This window comes from Nerophis ophidion, linkage group LG17, assembly GCF_033978795.1.
Source record: "Nerophis ophidion isolate RoL-2023_Sa linkage group LG17, RoL_Noph_v1.0, whole genome shotgun sequence".
NCBI lineage: Eukaryota > Metazoa > Chordata > Actinopteri > Syngnathiformes > Syngnathidae > Nerophis > Nerophis ophidion.
The window spans coordinates 24,562,198-24,581,369 of NC_084627.1; the positions used below are offsets into that span (position 1 = coordinate 24,562,198).

The following is a 19,172-nucleotide window of genomic DNA, read 5'->3' on the forward strand; positions in this document are numbered from 1 at the left end:
GAAGAGAATTGAGTGGCGATTCTGCAAACTTGCCTTTCCGATGTCATAGGTCTCTATGGTGAAAATGTCAGTGCGACCGGTTTCAAAGTAGTTCCTCAGATCATTGTCTGAGACCGCCAGGGTTATCTTGCTCGTGTCGCCCTTCTCCCCGTAGAGCTTGACAAACACCCTGGAGTCTGAGCTGGCCCCGTTCACGCTGCCCGTCTTAATGGATATGTGGTAGCTGATATCTGCAGGAGTGGTATTTGAATTAAAAATACTGTCCATCCAGGAATCTGCTATGTTGCGATCGCAAAAATTCACACTAATTCAACCAATTATGGCAAATGATGCACGCAGTCTCGCAACTTTGTCCAAAGCCCGCATCTTCCTTGCTCATTTTAAGCAATCTGCGTCATTTTCCCCAATTACATTTGTCTAATCTAAACCTATGTTTGTTTCTTGTGTAGATGAAGGAGCAACAGCCACATGCAACAATGTATCAACTCTTTATTGCTCAAACACAGTGCTGGGACTAACGCGTTACAAAGTAACCGCGGTAACTAGTAGTCTGATGCGTTATTTTTTATATTCCGTAACTCAGTTACCATTACTACATGATGCGTTGCTGCATTATTTTACGTACTTTTTTATGTAGTATTAGCTAGAAACAGAATATCCGAGTGTATTTTATTGGAGCACTGCGGTGTCGTCCTTCTGTGTCACAAGGAAAAGAAGAGGCAGGCTTTGTGGGGGTGGAGGCAGGGGGACGGAGGGTACCGTGTCTCTGTATACTAACAAGACATCATGGTGGAGCCAGAAGTCGAGTTTCTTAACATGGAGATATTCTCACTACTTGTCTTTTGTTGAGCACAAAGAAAAAAACATTTTAGTTCAATGTAAGTTGTGTCTTGGATCAACAATCTCATCTCCTGCCCAAAACAGCAATTCAAATCTGCTGAAACAGCTACGAAAGTAACATGCTTCGACAAAGCTAGTAAAGAGAGACGCACTTCGCCTCCACCTCCAACAGCGGCTGGATTTTAACGGAGGGACTGCTAGCCAGGACTACATTGATATGCAGAGTATGTGCTAGAAGACATGCAGGCTATTTCTACATTGGAGTCACCCGATTTCAGGCAGCTGGACACAGTGGACAGTGAGTACATAAACATGGAAAGCGAGCTAAAGAAAACACTGTAAACTCTGCCTCTGCTCATCATTCAGCACTGAAGGTACACACACTCTATCAATTCTCTTATATACTCTTTCATTCTAGACTTCTAGAGTGTTTGATTATCACATCACTCTAAATGTATAGACTATAACATTCACAAACATAAAGACGGATCTTAGTGGGCCAGGCCAATCTTTCCATATCTCTTAACTAAAACTGGGGAAATGCTGTTCCGAGCTTCAGTACAGTGTTGATCTTAGGAAGACATGATTTTATTTCTGAATTCCTTGAGAGAGAAAAAAATGCCTGGTTAGGCATGTGTATGTCATGTGTGCCTTCCTTGGGTGAAGCCAGGTTTACAGCTATGTTGTGACATGTTATTATGCTGTTTGTTATGTTATGTTGCAGCTATTTAAAATAGTTTTGTCAATTTGTTTTGGCCTAAAATAAATTGGCCCTTTGAAACATATCTTTGTCTTTGTGTGTTGTACGTAGACCACATTGCTTAGCAGAGTTCAGTGATGCAAATGCATGCCAGGTGTCGGGTTTGACACTGACAGTTTGTTCGTGTTTTAGTTTTTCCTCCGTGTGTATTTAGTATTTCCTGTTTTTAGTTCCTGTCAGCGCTCTTATTTTGTCTGTTTCCTGTTTTTTTTCCCCCTGTGGCTGTTTCTCCTAAGCCGCGGCTGATTGGCACCTGGCCACACCTGGTGTCAATCAGCCCGCTCGTATTTGTACCTGCTTTTGTCCAACAGGCAGCCCAGGATTATTGTCTTGTCGATGACTTCCGTATTGTCGCTTCTGTCGTGTCGTTTCATGTCGAGTCATAGCAGCGTAGCGGTAAGCTATATTTCGGTATCTGTCTGTAGCTTACTGTTTTTTGCTCCCTGCTTCTGTTTTGTTTTCACTCTACAAGTAACGACTTCTGTTTTCCTGTTTGCTACCCGCTAGCTTCCACGCTAGGCTCCTCTTTGTTTCTTGTTAGCTTCCATGCTAAAGACCCTTTTGTTTGTTATCCGCCTCGTGCGCGTCCTTTGTTAGTACCATTTTGTTTGCTCTTATTCTAATATTTTAATTAAATCATGTTTTCCTGCAAAATGCCTCCCTCCTTCTCTGCATGTTGGGTTTCGTCACCAACTAACTCTGACACCAAGTTGATCAACAGATTGTAATATTCAGTGCAATAACAGTACTGAAATGAAGGCTTAAAGGGTATTAATGGGAGCCTTAAAAAAAAAAGAAGAAAAAAAGAAGTAACTAAATAGTTACTTTTCACAGTAACGCATTACTTTTTGGTGTAAGTAACTGAGTTATTAACTGAGTTACTTTTGAAATAAAGTAACTAGTAACTGTACCTAGTTAATGGTTTTCAGTATCTTACCCAACACTGCTCAAACAGCACCATTGTCCTGCATAGCTCAGACCTATATCTGATTCCTGTTGAAGTGAATTAATTAACTCATGTTATTGTAGCTAAGTTAGGCTACACATTTGTTGGAACGAACCGGATTTTCTTGACTATAAGCCACTACTTTTTTCCCCAAGCTTTTGAACCCTGCAACTTTAACAACGATGCGGCTAATCTTTGGATGTTTTTCGCTACCGACTAAAATATGGAATGGATTAAGCAAAGAAATCAAACCATGTACTAAAATGATACATTTTAAGAAACTGTTCCAAATCCAAGTGTTTACAAAGTACAAGGAAGAAGAATCCTGATAAACATCTTGAACCTTATTAAAAAATGGGAGAATCCTATTCATCACATGTTACAGGCACCATTTGGAAACATATAAAGTATGTAAATAAACATTTACAAACTCTTTCTTTGTAAACATCTCATTTCACAATCAAATCAACTTTATTTATAAAACACATTTAAAATTTACCACAGGGGTAACCAAAGTGCTGTACAATGGGCAGGTTAAAACATAATACGAGAACCGAGCAAACAAGACAACACAAACAGAACATGATAAAAAATAAATAAATAAAACATAAAAACAGGTTCACAGCAGGTGTATAATGGGGCGGCACTTCAGGATGGATATCACTCAGTGTTAAAAGCCAAGGAATAAAAGTATGTTTTTAAGAGAGATTTAAAAACAGGAAGAGAGGAGGCTTGTCTAACACTCAAAGGTAGGTCATTCCAGAGCTTGGGAGCAGCAGCAGTGAAAGCTCTGTCACCTCTAAGCTTCAGCCTTGTGTCAGGGACCGTCAGTAGCAGTGATCGGCTGATCTTGGGGATCGAGTGGGGCAGTAAGGCTGAAGGAGGTCGGAGAGATATGTTGGCGAGAGGTTGTTTAGACATTTAAAAGCAAATAGAAGGAGTTTAAAATTGATTCGATAACGCACAGGCAGCCAGTGAAGGGACGCTAATATAGGGGTGATGTGCTCACGTCTGCGGGTCTGTGTTAGCAGACGAGCAGCAGAGTTCTGCACGACCTGCAGGCGGGCGAGGGAGGCCTGGCTAATGCCGACATACATGCATTGCAGTAGTCTAAACGATTCGAGATAAAGGCATGGATTAATTTCTCGAGATCATGTCCTGATAGAAGCGATTTCACTTTCGCAATTTGGCGTAATTTATAAAAGCTTTTTTGAACGACGCTGCTGATTTGTTTTTCAAATTTAAAATCTGAGTCGAACTTTACCTCCAGGTTTGTGACACAGTCGCTGCGATACGGGGTCAGAGTGCCGAGGTCAACGTTGGGGGAGGGAGAGCAACTTGGACCGCCGAACAACATAACTTCTGTTTTGTCTTCATTTAGGCTCAGGAAGTTAGCTGAAAGCCAGGCTTTGATGTCGTGCAGGCAGTCAATGAGACGTTGAACTGTTATTTTGTGCCATGGGAAAATAGATCGGCATAAAAATGAAATGTAATACCATACTTCCTAAAAATAGAAATAAGGGGGAGAAGGTAAAGCGCAAATAAGATTGGGGCAAGGATTGAGCCCTATATATATGTAGCTAATATACAAAAAAACTTTTTTTTTTTCAAATATTGGTATTTACTGGAAAGCTGATAGTCCAGAAATACTGTAAATGGATGTTTAATAGAGGAAAACACTTTTCAAGCATAAAAAAATACACCGAGAATGTTTGTAACTTGTGAGAAGATTGTGGACAATAAGAAAGCCTTAGGTGGTGTTTCTTTCTGTATTTATAATTACCTTTTACTATAATTAGGCATAGTTAATAAAACCGTATATTAATTTGACAATGAACTCTGAGTATGTGCTTTTACTGCCATCAATTGTCTACTTTTGAGTAAAATATCGGATACAAAATGTGTTCTAGACCAAAAATCAGTCCATATTCTTTACTGCTCGCTAATGTTACCATATCTGAGTCATTGTGTAAAAATATGGTGGAAACAATTACAAATGTGCGCTTCATTCACTAACAGTCTTAAAAAAAAGATCAATTAGAATAATACATGATGTTGGATATAGAGAACATACACACCTTTTATTTATTGACTCACAAATATTGAAATTGAACGATTTGGTGCATTTGCAAACAGCTAAAATGATGTACAAAGCAAACTATAAGAATGTACAACAATTATTCTAAAAAAAAAATGCCAAATATAACCTTAGAGGAAAATCTAATTTAAAACATTTATATGCTTGTACAACACCTAAAACCTTTAACATATATCAGTATGTGGAATTAAATCATGTAATGGATTTATCAAATAAATCAAACAAAGCACCAATATGATTCTGTTAAAGAGACTGTTCAAACCACAAGTGTTCACAAAATACACAGAATAACAATTATGATGAACATCTTGAACCCTTTTTTTATTTAATTTTTTAAGATAAATAGTATTTATGTATGTAATATTGGTTTACTTACTATGGTAAATTATTTATTCACCGTTCTGTTACAGAGAACAAGGAATCGGGATGAAATGGCTGTAGTATGGAAAGAGGTATTACAAAATAAGCTCAACTTCTTCCTACTCCTTTTCGGATGTGCTGTAATGAGACAACTGGAAGTATGTGATGATTACGTTGCATCGTATGCATGTTAGAATTCAACTGAACTGAACAGAATACAGTATTTGTTTTCCACTGGTTCTTAAAATGTTATTTTTGAGGTTAAGGTTCATTAAAAACACTGGTAGAAAATTCATAAAATCTCAAGTTGGTTCAACGTTATTGAAGGAAAATAAGTCTCAAAACAACTTGTTTTATAACTTTTTGAAAAAGCTGCCGTGAATTCAGACATTTTATGCCACATCAATCACAGCGACCTGGAAGAACGGAAAAAACAATAACATATAGCGACTCGCTTCCTGAAAAGTACTCACTAAAGAGCCGCAGGCCATCTCCGGCTGGAACCAACTCGCGGACAATCTGCCCGTCATCCTCATTGCGGTCCAACCACCTGATTTGAGACACATTAATTAAACCAAATATCTTCATCCATCAAATGATGACAAGATTACCCAAAACATACACAAGAATGCCACAACACTTTTCCAGATGTAACACTGCACTGCAGACATGCAGCTTGGCTCCAGTTACTGGAGGAGACAGCTGTCTGACTGCTGTGCATTTAGCCCCTATTTGTAAGGCGATACCTATCCATCACCTGCCTAACTCCTTATCGGCATGCAACTGTAGAGCTGTCCAAAATGAGCAGGGGCCAATTTACAACACTTATGAGGGCTCCTTAAGGACTTTTGTTTGGAAATACAGCATGTTGGTGGCTTGGGTGGTTAAAGTTAAAATGTTAAAGTACAAATGATTTTCACACAGAAATTGACCTCTGCATTCCACCCATCTCCTTGTTCACCCCCCTGGGAGGTGAGGAGAGCAGTGAGCAGCAGAAGTGGCCACGCCCGGGAATAACTTTTGGTGATTTAACCCCCAATTTTAACCATTAATGCTGAGTGCCAAGCAGGGAGGTCACAGGTCCCATTAAAGTTTTTTGTTTTTTTTAATCAATGTGAATAATCCAAGTTTTCAATTTGAATTAATGATGATTGGTCACAATTATGAATTTATATGAATCATGATGAATCACAGTTATGAATTCATATCCATCATGATTAGTTACATTTTTGAAATTTCGATTAATCATGATTAATTACAGATTCTTACTCGCTTGTGTAATTTAAATGATCTTTCTCCCAAAAAAAAAAAAAAAGCCCAACATTTGGACACAAATGCAATTTTCTTGTTAGAATGTGATACAGGAACCTTTTTTAAAAGTTTTACTTAAATGCACGTCACTTATTTGTACAGTCGGAGTTCCCTCACTCATCTTTACACTGATGAGTGTAAAGATGATTTTATTATGTATTATATTATATTATATTATTATATTATATGTATTATTATTCATTAGTTTATTTATTGACATGATCAGACCATATGACCATCCACGCCACCCTTCAAGTAAATATCCGCGGTTAAAGGCCTACTGAAACCCACTACTACCGACCACGCAGTCTGATAGTTTATATATCAATGATGAAATATTAACATTGCAACACATGGCAATACGGCCTTTTTAGTTTACTAAATTGCTATTTTAAATTTCCCGCGAAGTGTCGTGTTGAAAACGTATGATGACGTGTACATTTGACGTCACCGGTTGTAGCGGACATTATTTTCCAGCCCGATCCAAGCTATAAGTAGTCTGCTTTAATCGCGCAATTAAACAGTATTCTGGACATCAGTGTTGCTGAATCTTTTGCGATTTGTTCAATTAATAATGGAGAAGTCAAAGTAGAAAGATGGAGGTGGGAAGCATTTAGACTTTAGCCACACAAACACAGCCTGTGTTTCCTTGTTTAAAATTCCGGAAGATGAAGCTTTACTATGGATCAGAGCGGTCAAGCGAACATGGTACCCGACTACATGCCAACCGGCAGTTTTCGGTGAGAAAATTGTGGTAATAAGTCGCCTCTTACTGGGGACATCAGCGGAGCTTTTATCCTGCTGCAACTGCGTGACTTCCCTCAGAGACTCTGGCGTCAACACACCCGTGGCCACACCCCTCCCGCTTTCAGGTACTATTTAATCTCACTGAAACACTAGCAACACAATAGGCGGATAAGGGATTTTCCAGAATTATCCTAGTAAATGTGTCTAATAAGATCTGAATCGCTCCCACTGCAATCGCCTTTTTTTTTTGGGAGGCCTTCACTCTAAATTTCTTCATCCACGAATCTTTCATCCTCGCTCAAATTAATGGGGAAATTGTCGCTTTCTCGGTCCGAATAGCTCTAGTTGCTGGAGGCTATGATTGTAAACAATGTGAAGACGTGAGGAGCCCTACAACCCATGACGTCACACGCACATCGTCTACTACTTCCGGTAAAGGCAGGGCTTTTTTATTAGCGACCAAAAGTTGCGAACTTTATTGTGGATGTTCTCTACTAAATCCTTTCAGCAAAAATATGGCAATATCGCAAAATGATCAAGTATGAAACATAAAATGGACCTGCTATCCCCGTTTAAATAAGAAAATCTAATTTCAGTAGGCATTTAAGTTAAAAGAACATATACGGTCAAAATAAATTGTGTGATTAATCTGCGTATGTGTACGTTGATTATAGGACCATATTTTATAATTAATCACATTACTTAACTTGTTATTTTTGACATCCCTAGTAATATCATGAGGCTATTGATTATACATTATTATTCATGTATAGTTTATGTTACAAGAAGCCATAACTGCGATGTGGCCCTCATTGAAAACTAGTAGTGGTTCACTTAAAGGCCTACTGAAATGAGATTTTCTTATTCAAACAGGGATAGCAGGTCCATTCTATGTGTCAAACTTGATTTTTCGCAATATTGCCATATTTTTGCTGAAAGGATTTAGTAGAGAACATCGACGATAAAGTTTGCAACTTTTGGTCGCTAATGGAAAAGCCTTGCCTGTACCGGAAGTCGCAGACGATGACGTCACAAGGGTGAGGGCTCCTCACATTCTCACATTGTTTTTAATGGTAGCCTCCAGCAGCAAGAGCTATTCGGACCAAGAAAACGACAATTTCCCCATTAATTTGAGCGAGGATGAAAGATTTGTGGATGATGATGTTGATAGCAAAGGACTAGAAAAAAATAAATAAATAAAAATAAAGTTAAAAAAAAAAAAGGCGATTGCATTGTGAGCGATTCAGATGTTTTTAGACAGATTTACCAGGATAATTCTGGGAAATCCCTTATCTTTCTATTGTGTTGTTAGTGTTTTAGTGAGATTAAATAGTACCTGATAGTTGGAGGGGTGTGTCCACGGGTGTCTTGAGGCCAGTCTCTGATGGAAGTCAACGGCAGCTGCATGGACAGCGCAAGCTCAGCTGATCTCCGGTAAGAGGCGACTTTTTACCACAATTTTCTCACCGAAACTTGCCCGTTGACAAGTGGTCGGGATCCATGTTCGCTTGACCGCTCTGATCCATAGTAAAGCTTCACCTACGGGAATTTTAAAGAAGGAATCACCGTGTGTTTGTGTGGCTAAAGGCTAAAGCTTCCCAACTCAATCTTTCTACTGTGACTTCTGCATTATTAATTGAACAAATTGCAAAATATTCAGCAACACAGATGTCCAGAATACTGTTTAATTGCGCGATGAAAAGAGACGACTTTTAGCCGCAAGTAGTGCGGCGCTAATATGTCCTCTACAGTCCGTGACGTCACTCGATAGACGAGTCATCATTCCGCGACATTTTCAACAAGAAACTCCGCGGGAAATTTAAAATTGTAATTTAGTAAACTAAAAAGGCCGTATTGGCATGTGTTGCAATGTTAATATTTCATCATTGATATATAAACTATCAGACTGCGTGGTGGGTAGTAGTGGGTTTCAGTAGGCCTTTAACTCATGTGGTGTAGAAAATGGATGGATGCATGAATAATGATAGCCTTGCCTGTAACATGGGAACTCTGTGGCAAAAGACTCCGGCTGGCCTTCCTCCCTCACCATGACCTTATCAAGGAACCAACCACAACCGCCGCCGCGGCCATCATGTCCGACTCGCACCCTGTGGATGCGGCCCAGCAAAACTGCTTCAATGAGAAACTCGTCATGCTGAAGGAAGAAGGGAGAGAAAAAAAAAAACATCGACACCAATAACACTGCAACACAACACTAATTACTCACGTTGCCCTTTTCGAACTTGTTGACATTGTTTTTGCTCATGAACATGAGTCGTTCCCCGGTGTCGCCGAGGTCCCCGATGATGTTGAGGAAGACGCTGGCATCGGTGCCGCTTCCGCTGACGTTACCGGTGCAGATGGTGACACGATACTTTATTACTAGTAGGACAAAAAATGCTATTAACTCACATGCTCATGTTATTTTCTTAAAGGGGTCATATTATGATTTTTTTTCCTACATTTAAAACACTTCCTTGTGGTCTACATAAAGTTAAAGTTAAAGTACTAATGATGGTCACACACACACTAGGTGTGGTGACCCATCACGCTTGATCCCCCCGGGGAGGTGAGGGGAGCATTGAGCAGCAGCGGTGGCCGCGTCCGGGAATCATTTTTGGTGATTTAACCCCCAATTTCAACACTTGATGCTGACTATCAAGTAGTGAGGTAATAGTCTTTGGTATGATCCACCTTTACATAATATGTAATACTTGCTCTTCTGTTAACATTTTGCATTGATTATGTTTTACAGACCGTCTTCAAGTCGCTTTCTGACCAAAGAGGAAAAATAAGAAACTTATTGACTAAAAGCTCTCCAGGTAAACCTCGACCATATATGGAGGAATCTGCTGACGTCACACTTGGGTATAAACGTCACAAATTCCAAACCATGCCTCCTTGGTTTGATTTAAAATTTTCAGGACTTATGTAGACAGCAAATACACAAAATCAGTTTCCAATAGGTAAGAAATTGTGATTTTGCATAATAGGCCCCCTTTAAGTTAAGAGATTTTATTTATCAATTTATTTGACAGGGACAGTAAAATGAAACATTGCTACTGTGGAGAATACATATATTTTTAAGAGTTGTTTCTTAATTCATAGTCATGTTTAGAGCAGCTAATATTTTCCCATGTGTACACTTTGTGCTTTTTCCTTTTTGTTCGCTATTAAACTCTGTGTTTCACCTTAAAGGCGCTGGAATGTGTATCGGGAGTATAATGTACTCCCTTTTTACCTTATCAGTTTAGAGCAGTGGTCGGGAACCTTTATGGCTGAGAGAGCCATACAAGTCAAATATTTTAAAAAGTATTTCAGTGACAGCCTTATAATATTTTTTTTAAGACGGAATACAACTAAATGCGTGCATTTTTAAGTAAGACCAACATTTTTAGAGTATATTAAGTCCCTTACTCTTGTTAATAACATTGTTATTCTGAAGCTAACCATAATAAATAAAATTCTTCTTACCATTAATGCAACTTCTTGAACCGGTGCGGTAGAACCGGATGGATGGATTACATTTCATGAGAATGTTTAATATTTTGAACGTTATTTTTGACACTGATTACCAGCGGAATTATTCAATACTTACCGTGTTAAGCAAAGTCAGCAAAGATTTATCTGAGAGCCAGGTGCAGTCATCAAAAGAGCCACATCTGGCTCTTGAGCTACAGGTTCCCTACCCCTGGTTTAGAGCAATAAGGATGTATTTCTTTCTGGTCGGGAGGGGGCTGTTTTTATACTAATTAAGCTGACTCTTTCCGTTTGATTTTCAGATCGCTTCTTGATGCTGCATTTATCACATTGGGCTCGTCTCCTAAAGCTATAGTAAAACTTGGCCAAGTACTGTTCTATCTCGGTGGTCCTTCTTACTCAACACATATGTCATCCAAAAGAATTTGGGATTGACCAGTGTCTTTTATTCCCTGAGAGTAAAACTGGTTGCGCGCAACACTACCCATAGGTAACCAATGTCAAAGTACATAAGACTTCTAGCCACAGCTAATTAGCTTCTAGCTAATGTGCAACCTTTGTTTGAGTGGTTTGAGTGAAATCAGGCCGTTTCTTGAACTAAAAGTCTCAAAAAGAATGGGCCGTCTTATATTCATGGCTTTAGGTATTTATATATATACAATCCAGCTCCGAAAAGTGTCGGCAAGGTTGGGCAAGTTAGTAACCTCGAAATTAAAGATGTTATGATGCAGAATTTTAATAATGGTGATCAATGAAGCTGAGTCATCGAAAAGTAGCCAAGATTATTGTTTTCCTTTTTCATGAAGGTGTACCAGTTTTTATTCCACTCATATTGACAACATTATTTTTTAATAACTATTAATTTGGTCATTTTTTTCCTTATCTTTCTAAAAGGGGTATTAAACATGTATCGAAAATACAATATTGATTAAATTCAGAGCGACATGTCATCTTGTCAAGAAGAACACAAAAGCGATTACAGCAAAAAGATCACTCAATGACCTTTGCTGTCCTTGTTTATGAAGGATTGAAAGGATCAGACTGATGGATTTATGTAAATCATGCACAATCCTTTCAAAGGGTTTACCATTTTAAGCCATTCCATGGTAAACTGAGGAGAAAGAGTGGTTATTTCAAGTCGAAATATACAATGTAACTACAACAATAATTCAGACATAATACAATAAATATAAGACGACAATTATTTTTGTAAGTTTGGATATTGGATAATTCTATCTATGATGAACAGGGCCATGCCTCTATAAAAGCAAAACACATGCTGTGCTTACAATCAATGGGGGCGCCATTTTTTAAGAATATAACGACACTATCATTCTCTCCCATAGTGTTAGTGCTAGGCTGAAAAATGAATGTACTTGGTCGGGGTTCTGCCAATTTATGCATCAAATTAAATTCAAGTTTGATTAAAATTTTATATGACATAAATAAAAAGGTGTGGGGGAAAGAAATTGTAATGTGATGGAAGGGGCCTCAAAATAAAATTCTGCTTAGGGCCCCAAGTTACCCTGATAAGGAAATCACAGGAAAAATTGCTGTTTTTAATTTCGATGAGAAAAAAATGAAAAAAATGAGCATCTTTTTTACCTAATGTGAGTGACAGGAAAAAAAGCTTTGGGGGGGAATAAGAAATCTTTTGTAAAATCCCTGGTTATTTTTTTTTTCACTTCCACTTTTAGACAAGCAAGTCAAACGCATTAGTTTTTACACCGGATTCCTTTCATGACCCAATCCCGTCCAGGAACCAAACCCGCAGAAGTGTGTGCCATTACACCATTAGGCAGACCTGGACAATTATTTTGACTTGGGAGCTGTATTGGTCAATAAGAAAGGGATCTGGGGGCCAATATATATATATATATATATATATATATATATATATATATATATATATATATATATATATATATATATATATATAGATATATATATATATATATTTATATATATATATATATCTATATATATATATATATATATATATATATATATATATATATATATATATATATATATATATATATATATATATATATATATTTATATATATATATATATCTATCTATATATATATATTTATATATATATATATATCTATCTATATATATATATATATATATATATATATATATATATATCTATCTATATATATATATATATATATATATATATATATATATATATATATATATATATATATATATATATATATATAGACCAAAAGAAATTACTGATTTCTCTTCACTAATTGTCTTAATGTTTTGTATTCAACACATAGTTTTCAACACTGACAGAGATATGAAAAAGGTGCGTTATTGTTTGTGCTATTGCGCCATCTTTTGGATGAGTTTGCTCATTGTGGGTTGAAAATATACTTCCTGTTTCTTGCCTTGTCTATAGTGTTTCTGCTCAAAATTATTCATCACCTTAAGCAATGTTTGTAAGTTTTTCAATATATAGCGGTATAGCTCGGTTGGTAGAGTGGCCGTGCCAGCAACTTGAGGGTTGCAGGTTCGATTCCCGCTTCCGCCATCCTAGTCACTGCCATTGTGTCCTTGGGCAAGACACTTTACCCACGTGCTCCCAGTGCCACCCACACTGGTTTAAATGTAACTTAGATATTGGGTTTCACTATGTAAAGCGCTTTGAGTCACTGGAGAAAAGCGCTATATAAATATAATTCACACTAATTCACTATAACTAAAACAATTGACACTTTCTAGATCATCTCATGTGTGGTGTCTGTAGGAGTGTTTTCATGCACATTTGTGTGTGCTAACATAATGTTATCATTAGCAAATATGCTAACACAGTTACAAGTGTCTGTGTAAGTTCTTAATTTACAACGGCATTCTTTTTTTTATACTTTTAGTTTCACAAATTGACCAAAATGTCACTGTGGAGTTATTGAGTCTGTTTAGGTCAGGGGTCAGCAACCTTTACCACTCAAAGAGCCATTTTGACCCATTTCACAAAATAAAGTAAACAATGGGAGCCACAAAACTCTTTGGAAATTTAAAATGAAATAACACTGCGTACAGAGTTGTTGTTTTTTACTTTGTGCTATGTATAAACCAGGGGTCTCAGACATATCAAGGTATTTTCATACCTTGATATGAAAATTTGATGATAGTGGGGCCCGCAAGTTTTTTATGAATGCCGCTTGACAGCATTACACTTGCCAACTTTCCCGAATATTCCGAGAGACTACCGAATGTCAGATCAACCATTCTCGCGAATATTTGCAGAATTTCCCTCGATTAACAATAATAAGGGCAACCTATGAAGGTGCTGCCTTTGACGCCCTCTATAACACGTCCAATCAGTTTGCCAGCACACTCACATGTCGTAGGAGGCTTCTGCTGACACACACAAACGATTGCAAGGCATACTTGTTCAACAGCCATACAGGTTACACTGAGAGTTTTCATATAAACAACTTTAACACTCTTACTAATATGCACCACACTCTGAACCCACACCCAACAAGAATGACAAACACATTTTGGGAGAACATCGGCACTGTAACACAACATAAACATAAAAGAACAAATACCCAGAATACCATGCATCCCACTCTTCCGTGCTACATTATACACCCCGCTAGCACCAAATCCCCCCACCCCCTTTGTGTGTCGGTTGGGGTGGGCGGGGTTGGAGGGGGCGGAGTTTGGTGCTAATGTAGGGATGCATGGAATTATGGGCATTTGTTCTTATGTTTTTATGTTGTGTTACAGTGCCGATGTTCTCCTAAAATGTGTTTGTCATTCTTGTTTGGTGTGGGTTCACAGTGTGGCGCATATTAGTAAGAGTGTTAAAGTTGTTTATATTACAACCCTCAGTGTAACCTGTATGTCTGTTGACTAAGTATGCGTTGCAGTCGCTTTTGTGTGTTAACAGAGGCTGAACAAAAAATTACCAGTCGATACGCAGATCGCGTGATGTAAAAGCGGGCGGGACGACATGTTGTAGAGGGGGTTAAAGACATTGTCATCACTGCACACCCTCAGTATTGTAGTCCCGGTGAAAATTGGAAAATGTTATCCTCGGGTGATTTCTGAGAGAGGCACTAAAATCCGGAAACCTCACGGAAAAGTCGTTGGGGTTGGCATTATAGCAGCTGAGCCACATCAGAGTGATGAAAGAGCCGCATGCGGCTCCGGAGCCGCGGGTTGTCGACCCCTAGTTTAGGTGATAAAAGAGCTGGCTTCAGCAAATTGTGGGTCCATGAGGATTACTTCAATTTTGTCTGATCAGTCGTTTTACTGCCACATGACAGGCGCTGTTTGGAAACAATTAAGGTGTGTACTAGAGATGCGCGGTTTGCGGTCTCATCCGCGGAGTCCGCGGATAAACCGCGGGTCGGGCGGGTGACAAGACGAAAAAATCGATTTTAATTAGATTCGGGTGGGTGGCGGTTGAACCATTCGGAGATATTTGATATACATGGTTCAGGGATTGGTATCCTTTACCATTCAAAGAGCCATTTAGGACCCGTGTCACAAAACGAAGAAGACAATAGGAGACGCAAACATTCTCTAGAATGACTGCCGGCAGTCACCCAGTTATTAAGTATTAGGGTGTGCTATGAAGCCATTGGCGTTGTCGTCTTTTGGGGCATGTACAATCTGCTTGTCAGTCCAGCAACATGTTGTGTGTGGCTTTTGTCGTCTTTTGGGGCATGTACAATCTGCTTGTCAGTCCAGCAACATGTTGTGTGTGGCTTCCGCAGACACACGCGCACGTCTGCAATACATACTGGGTGACACAGAGTAAACTAATGGTTGTGATATAAACAATTTTAACACTCTTAGTAATATGCGCCACACTGTGAAGCCACACCAAACAAGAATGACAAACACATTTCGGGAGAACACCCTCCCAGTAACACAACATAAACGCAACACAACAAATACCCAGAACCCATTGCATCCATGACTCACCCTGACTATTTTAACCTTGTTGTGTTGTGTTTATGTTGTGTTACTGTGAGGATGTTCTCCCGAAATGTGTTTTTCATTCTTGTTTGGTGTGGCTTCACAGCGTGGCGCATATTAGTAAGAGTGTTAAAATTGTTTGTATCATAACCATCAGTGTTCTCTGTGTCACCCAGTATGCCTTTCAATCTTGTACGTGTGATTGCGGAAGCTGCATACAACATGTTGCTGGACTAACAATCGGTTTGTACATGTTGAAGGTGTCAAAGACAATGGCTTCACAGCACGCCCTTATTCATGTCTTAAGGATAAACACCTTTGGATATTCGCGAGAACGTAAGTGGCTCCCATTGTCTTCTTTTCTCTGTGAAACGGGTTTAAATAGTTCTTTGAGTGGTAAAGGTGGCCAACCTCTGATGTATTTCAACGGGCGGGCGGTTGCGGTTCTGATAAAATGTTGGTTCGGGTGGACGGCGGGTGGATGACAACTTTGGTGATGTGGTTGCGGATGATATAATTCCCTATCCGCGCATCTCAAGTGTGTACAGTAAATAAAGGTTTAAAAAAATCTTTCGTGCCGATATATGTATTTGCGGCTTGTGGTCTGGTGCAGCTAATTTCAATCAATCAATCAACGTTTATTTATATAGCCCTTAATCACAAGTGTCTCAAAGGGCTGAAAAAAATATTTATTTCTTCTAAAATTTGGTGGGTGCAGCTTAACTATAAGCGCGCTCTATAGCCCGGAAAGTACGGTAAATCTCTAACTCTCTGAAAATAAAAAAAATCTTCTCAAACTTTTTGTCTAGGGAAAAAAATAATGTCTTCTATTTGGATCTATACTGTAGTTTCATACGAGGTAGCGGCTCCTTGCAGAGGGCTCCAGTCGCCGGCAGCTCTCGGACAATCTCATTGTCGTCTTCGTTGATGTCGAGCCAACGGCCACATTCGAATGAGTATTTCTCCGTTGTCAAAGTATTCAGCAAAGTAACCTAAAAAAAAAAAAAAGAAACATTCCTGAACGTGCCCAAACACTTCCACACTGTTGGGCCTCACCCTTCCTAAATGCCAGCCGGCGAACGGATGCCTCTTCTCGTGCCAAATGCGTAATTTTAGCAGTCTTCCAATGTCAGGCATTTCCACCTACGAGGATTTCCCCCCAAAATTTTGAAGCAACAAGATTAAACCATGAAAGTAATTTCATCACTCGCTGCTGTACTGTGCTGGATAATCCGAGAGATTACCATGAATTTATCGAGGCGGCCTTGTTCAAAACTGTCAGAGTTATTTTCCAGTTTGGTCTCATCCGATTTGCCTTTCTCTCCGTAGATCTGCAAAAACACCTGGGCATCCGTTCCAGCACCCTTCACATCTGAAGTCCAAATCCACAGTGACCATGGGAACTCTAAAGTGCAAAATTGAGCACTTAATCGATTTGGTTTTAATAGCCGGCCGGGTGTGTCTTCGTCCACTCACTCTTTTGCTTCCTCTGCCGAAGGGAAACCATCTCATAGAGCTCCCGCTCAATGAGTCCATCACCCTCATCCTCATCCAGCCACATCCCACAAGGAAATGTCTGTTCGATCCCCGTGAAGGGACAATAAATCACCACCTGGACAAGAAGCAAATGATGGGTGAATGGATAAAGATAATCGAGGGCAAAACAAAAAAAAATCCTTATACCTTCTCACAGTACCATCCTGCACCGACTGCGCCGTTGTCGTGACCAATGGTAATCCTGCTGAGAGGGCTGATCAGTTCGCAAATTTCCACGTTGAAGATGTCGATGAGACCACGCTCAAAAGCACCGCCCTCCAAGAAGACTTTACCACTGTTCTTCAAGCCCTTAGCGCCATGCATAACCATGTGTATTTTGGAATTGGTGCCCGCCCCTCGCACATCCCCAGTCATCACTTGTACATTGTATACGATTCCTGTACTCGGTAAAAAGCCACAAAATCATTTTTAATCGTAACATCGCTGTGACTTTCAGTAGTGGATAAGTGGGTACACTAACCCGATGGCTGCAGTGATCCAACCAGTACATCTCGCTGGATTTTACCATCATCTTCATCCATAGCAAACCAGCGATTGACTGGGAACTCATACACTTCTTTATTCCCGATGTCATCGATTGTAACCTGAACAGATAACCAGAATGTCAGCATGTGTTTAAAGCGAGAAAATGCAGTAATTTAGGGAGAAAATACTGATGGACGAAACAGAAGACGTCTTAATTTATGTTGGAAATACAATGCTACACAGCGCTACAATGCGCACTGTAAAAATGGTAATTTTGCTCGAAATTAAACTGATTTTTATCTCATGGGTGCCACAGCGGTGTCTCTCCACCTAGTGTGTGAGTGATGGAGAGAAAAGCTTGTCGACTACCAGGGGGAGAAGTAATTTGGCAAAGCCTCATTTATAATGTACAAATCTAAAGACCCTGAAAGACTACAAGTTTTTTTTCATTTCTTATATATGTATTGTTATATATAAATATATGTATATATATATATATGTCTGCGATGAGGTGGCGACTTGTCCAGGGTGTAACCCGCTCTCCGAGGGATTGTAGCTGAGAAAGGTATCAGCGCCCCCCGCGACCCTGAAAGGAATAAGTGGTAGGAAATGGATGGATGGATGTATTAATGTATATATATATATATATATATCCATCCATCCATTTTTTACCGCTTATTCCCTTCGGGGTCGCTTGAGCCTATCTCATAGATATATATATATATATATATATATATATATATATATATATACAAATATATCCATCCATCCATCCATCCATCTTCTTACGCTTATCCGAGGTCAGGTGTCGTGGGGGCAGCAGCCTAAGCAGGGAAGCCCAGACTTCCCTCTTCCCAGCCACTTCGTCCAGCTCTTCCCGGGAGATCCCGAGGCATTCCCAGGCCAGCCGGGAGACGTAGTCTTCCCAACGTGTCCTGGGTCTTCCCCGTGGCCTCCTACCGGTTGGATGTGCCCAAAACACCTCCCTAGGGAGGCGTTCGGGTGGCATCCTGACCAGATGCCCGATCCACCTCATCTGGCTCCTCTCCATAAGCGGAGGAGCAGCGGCTTTACTTTGAGCTCCCCCCGGATGGCAGAGCTTCTCACCCTATCTCTAAGGGAGAGCCCCGCCACACGGCGGAGGAAACTCATTTCGGCCGCTTGTACCCGTAATCTTATCCTTTCGGTCATGACCCAAAGCTCAAGACCATAGGTGAGGATGGGAAAGTAGATTGACCGGTAAATTGAGAGATTTGCCTTCCGGCTCAGCTCCTTATTCACCACAACGAATCGGTACAACGTCCGCATTACTGAAGACGTCGCACCGATCCACTCTTCCCCCACTCGTGAACAAGACTCCTAGGTACTTGAACTCCTGTACTTGGGGCAGGGTCTCCTCCCCAACTCGGAGATGGCACTCCACCCTTTTCTGGGCGTGAACCATGGACTCGGACTTGGAGGTGCTGATTCTCATTCCGGTCGCTATATATATATATATATTTATATATATATATATATATATATATATATATATATATATATATATACACATTTATATATATATATATATATATATATATATATATATATATATATATATATATATATATATATATATACACATTTATATATATATATATATATATATATATA

The 19,172-nt window shown here is 39.4% G+C and overlaps 1 protein-coding gene across 1 annotated transcript in view; it reads right to left on the reverse strand.

The window, feature by feature from the left end:
• The window catches only part of LOC133536658 (lipoxygenase homology domain-containing protein 1), a 101,886-nt gene that overhangs the window by 51,879 nt on the left and 30,835 nt on the right, over positions 1 to 19,172 (reverse strand). The window contains 10 exon segments of the mRNA XM_061877278.1: positions 34 to 230; positions 5,478 to 5,554; positions 9,057 to 9,217; positions 9,290 to 9,444; positions 16,354 to 16,489; positions 16,554 to 16,640; positions 16,742 to 16,902; positions 16,974 to 17,109; positions 17,181 to 17,431; positions 17,515 to 17,638. Coding sequence (XP_061733262.1) covers positions 34 to 230; positions 5,478 to 5,554; positions 9,057 to 9,217; positions 9,290 to 9,444; positions 16,354 to 16,489; positions 16,554 to 16,640; positions 16,742 to 16,902; positions 16,974 to 17,109; positions 17,181 to 17,431; positions 17,515 to 17,638 — 1,485 coding nt within the window.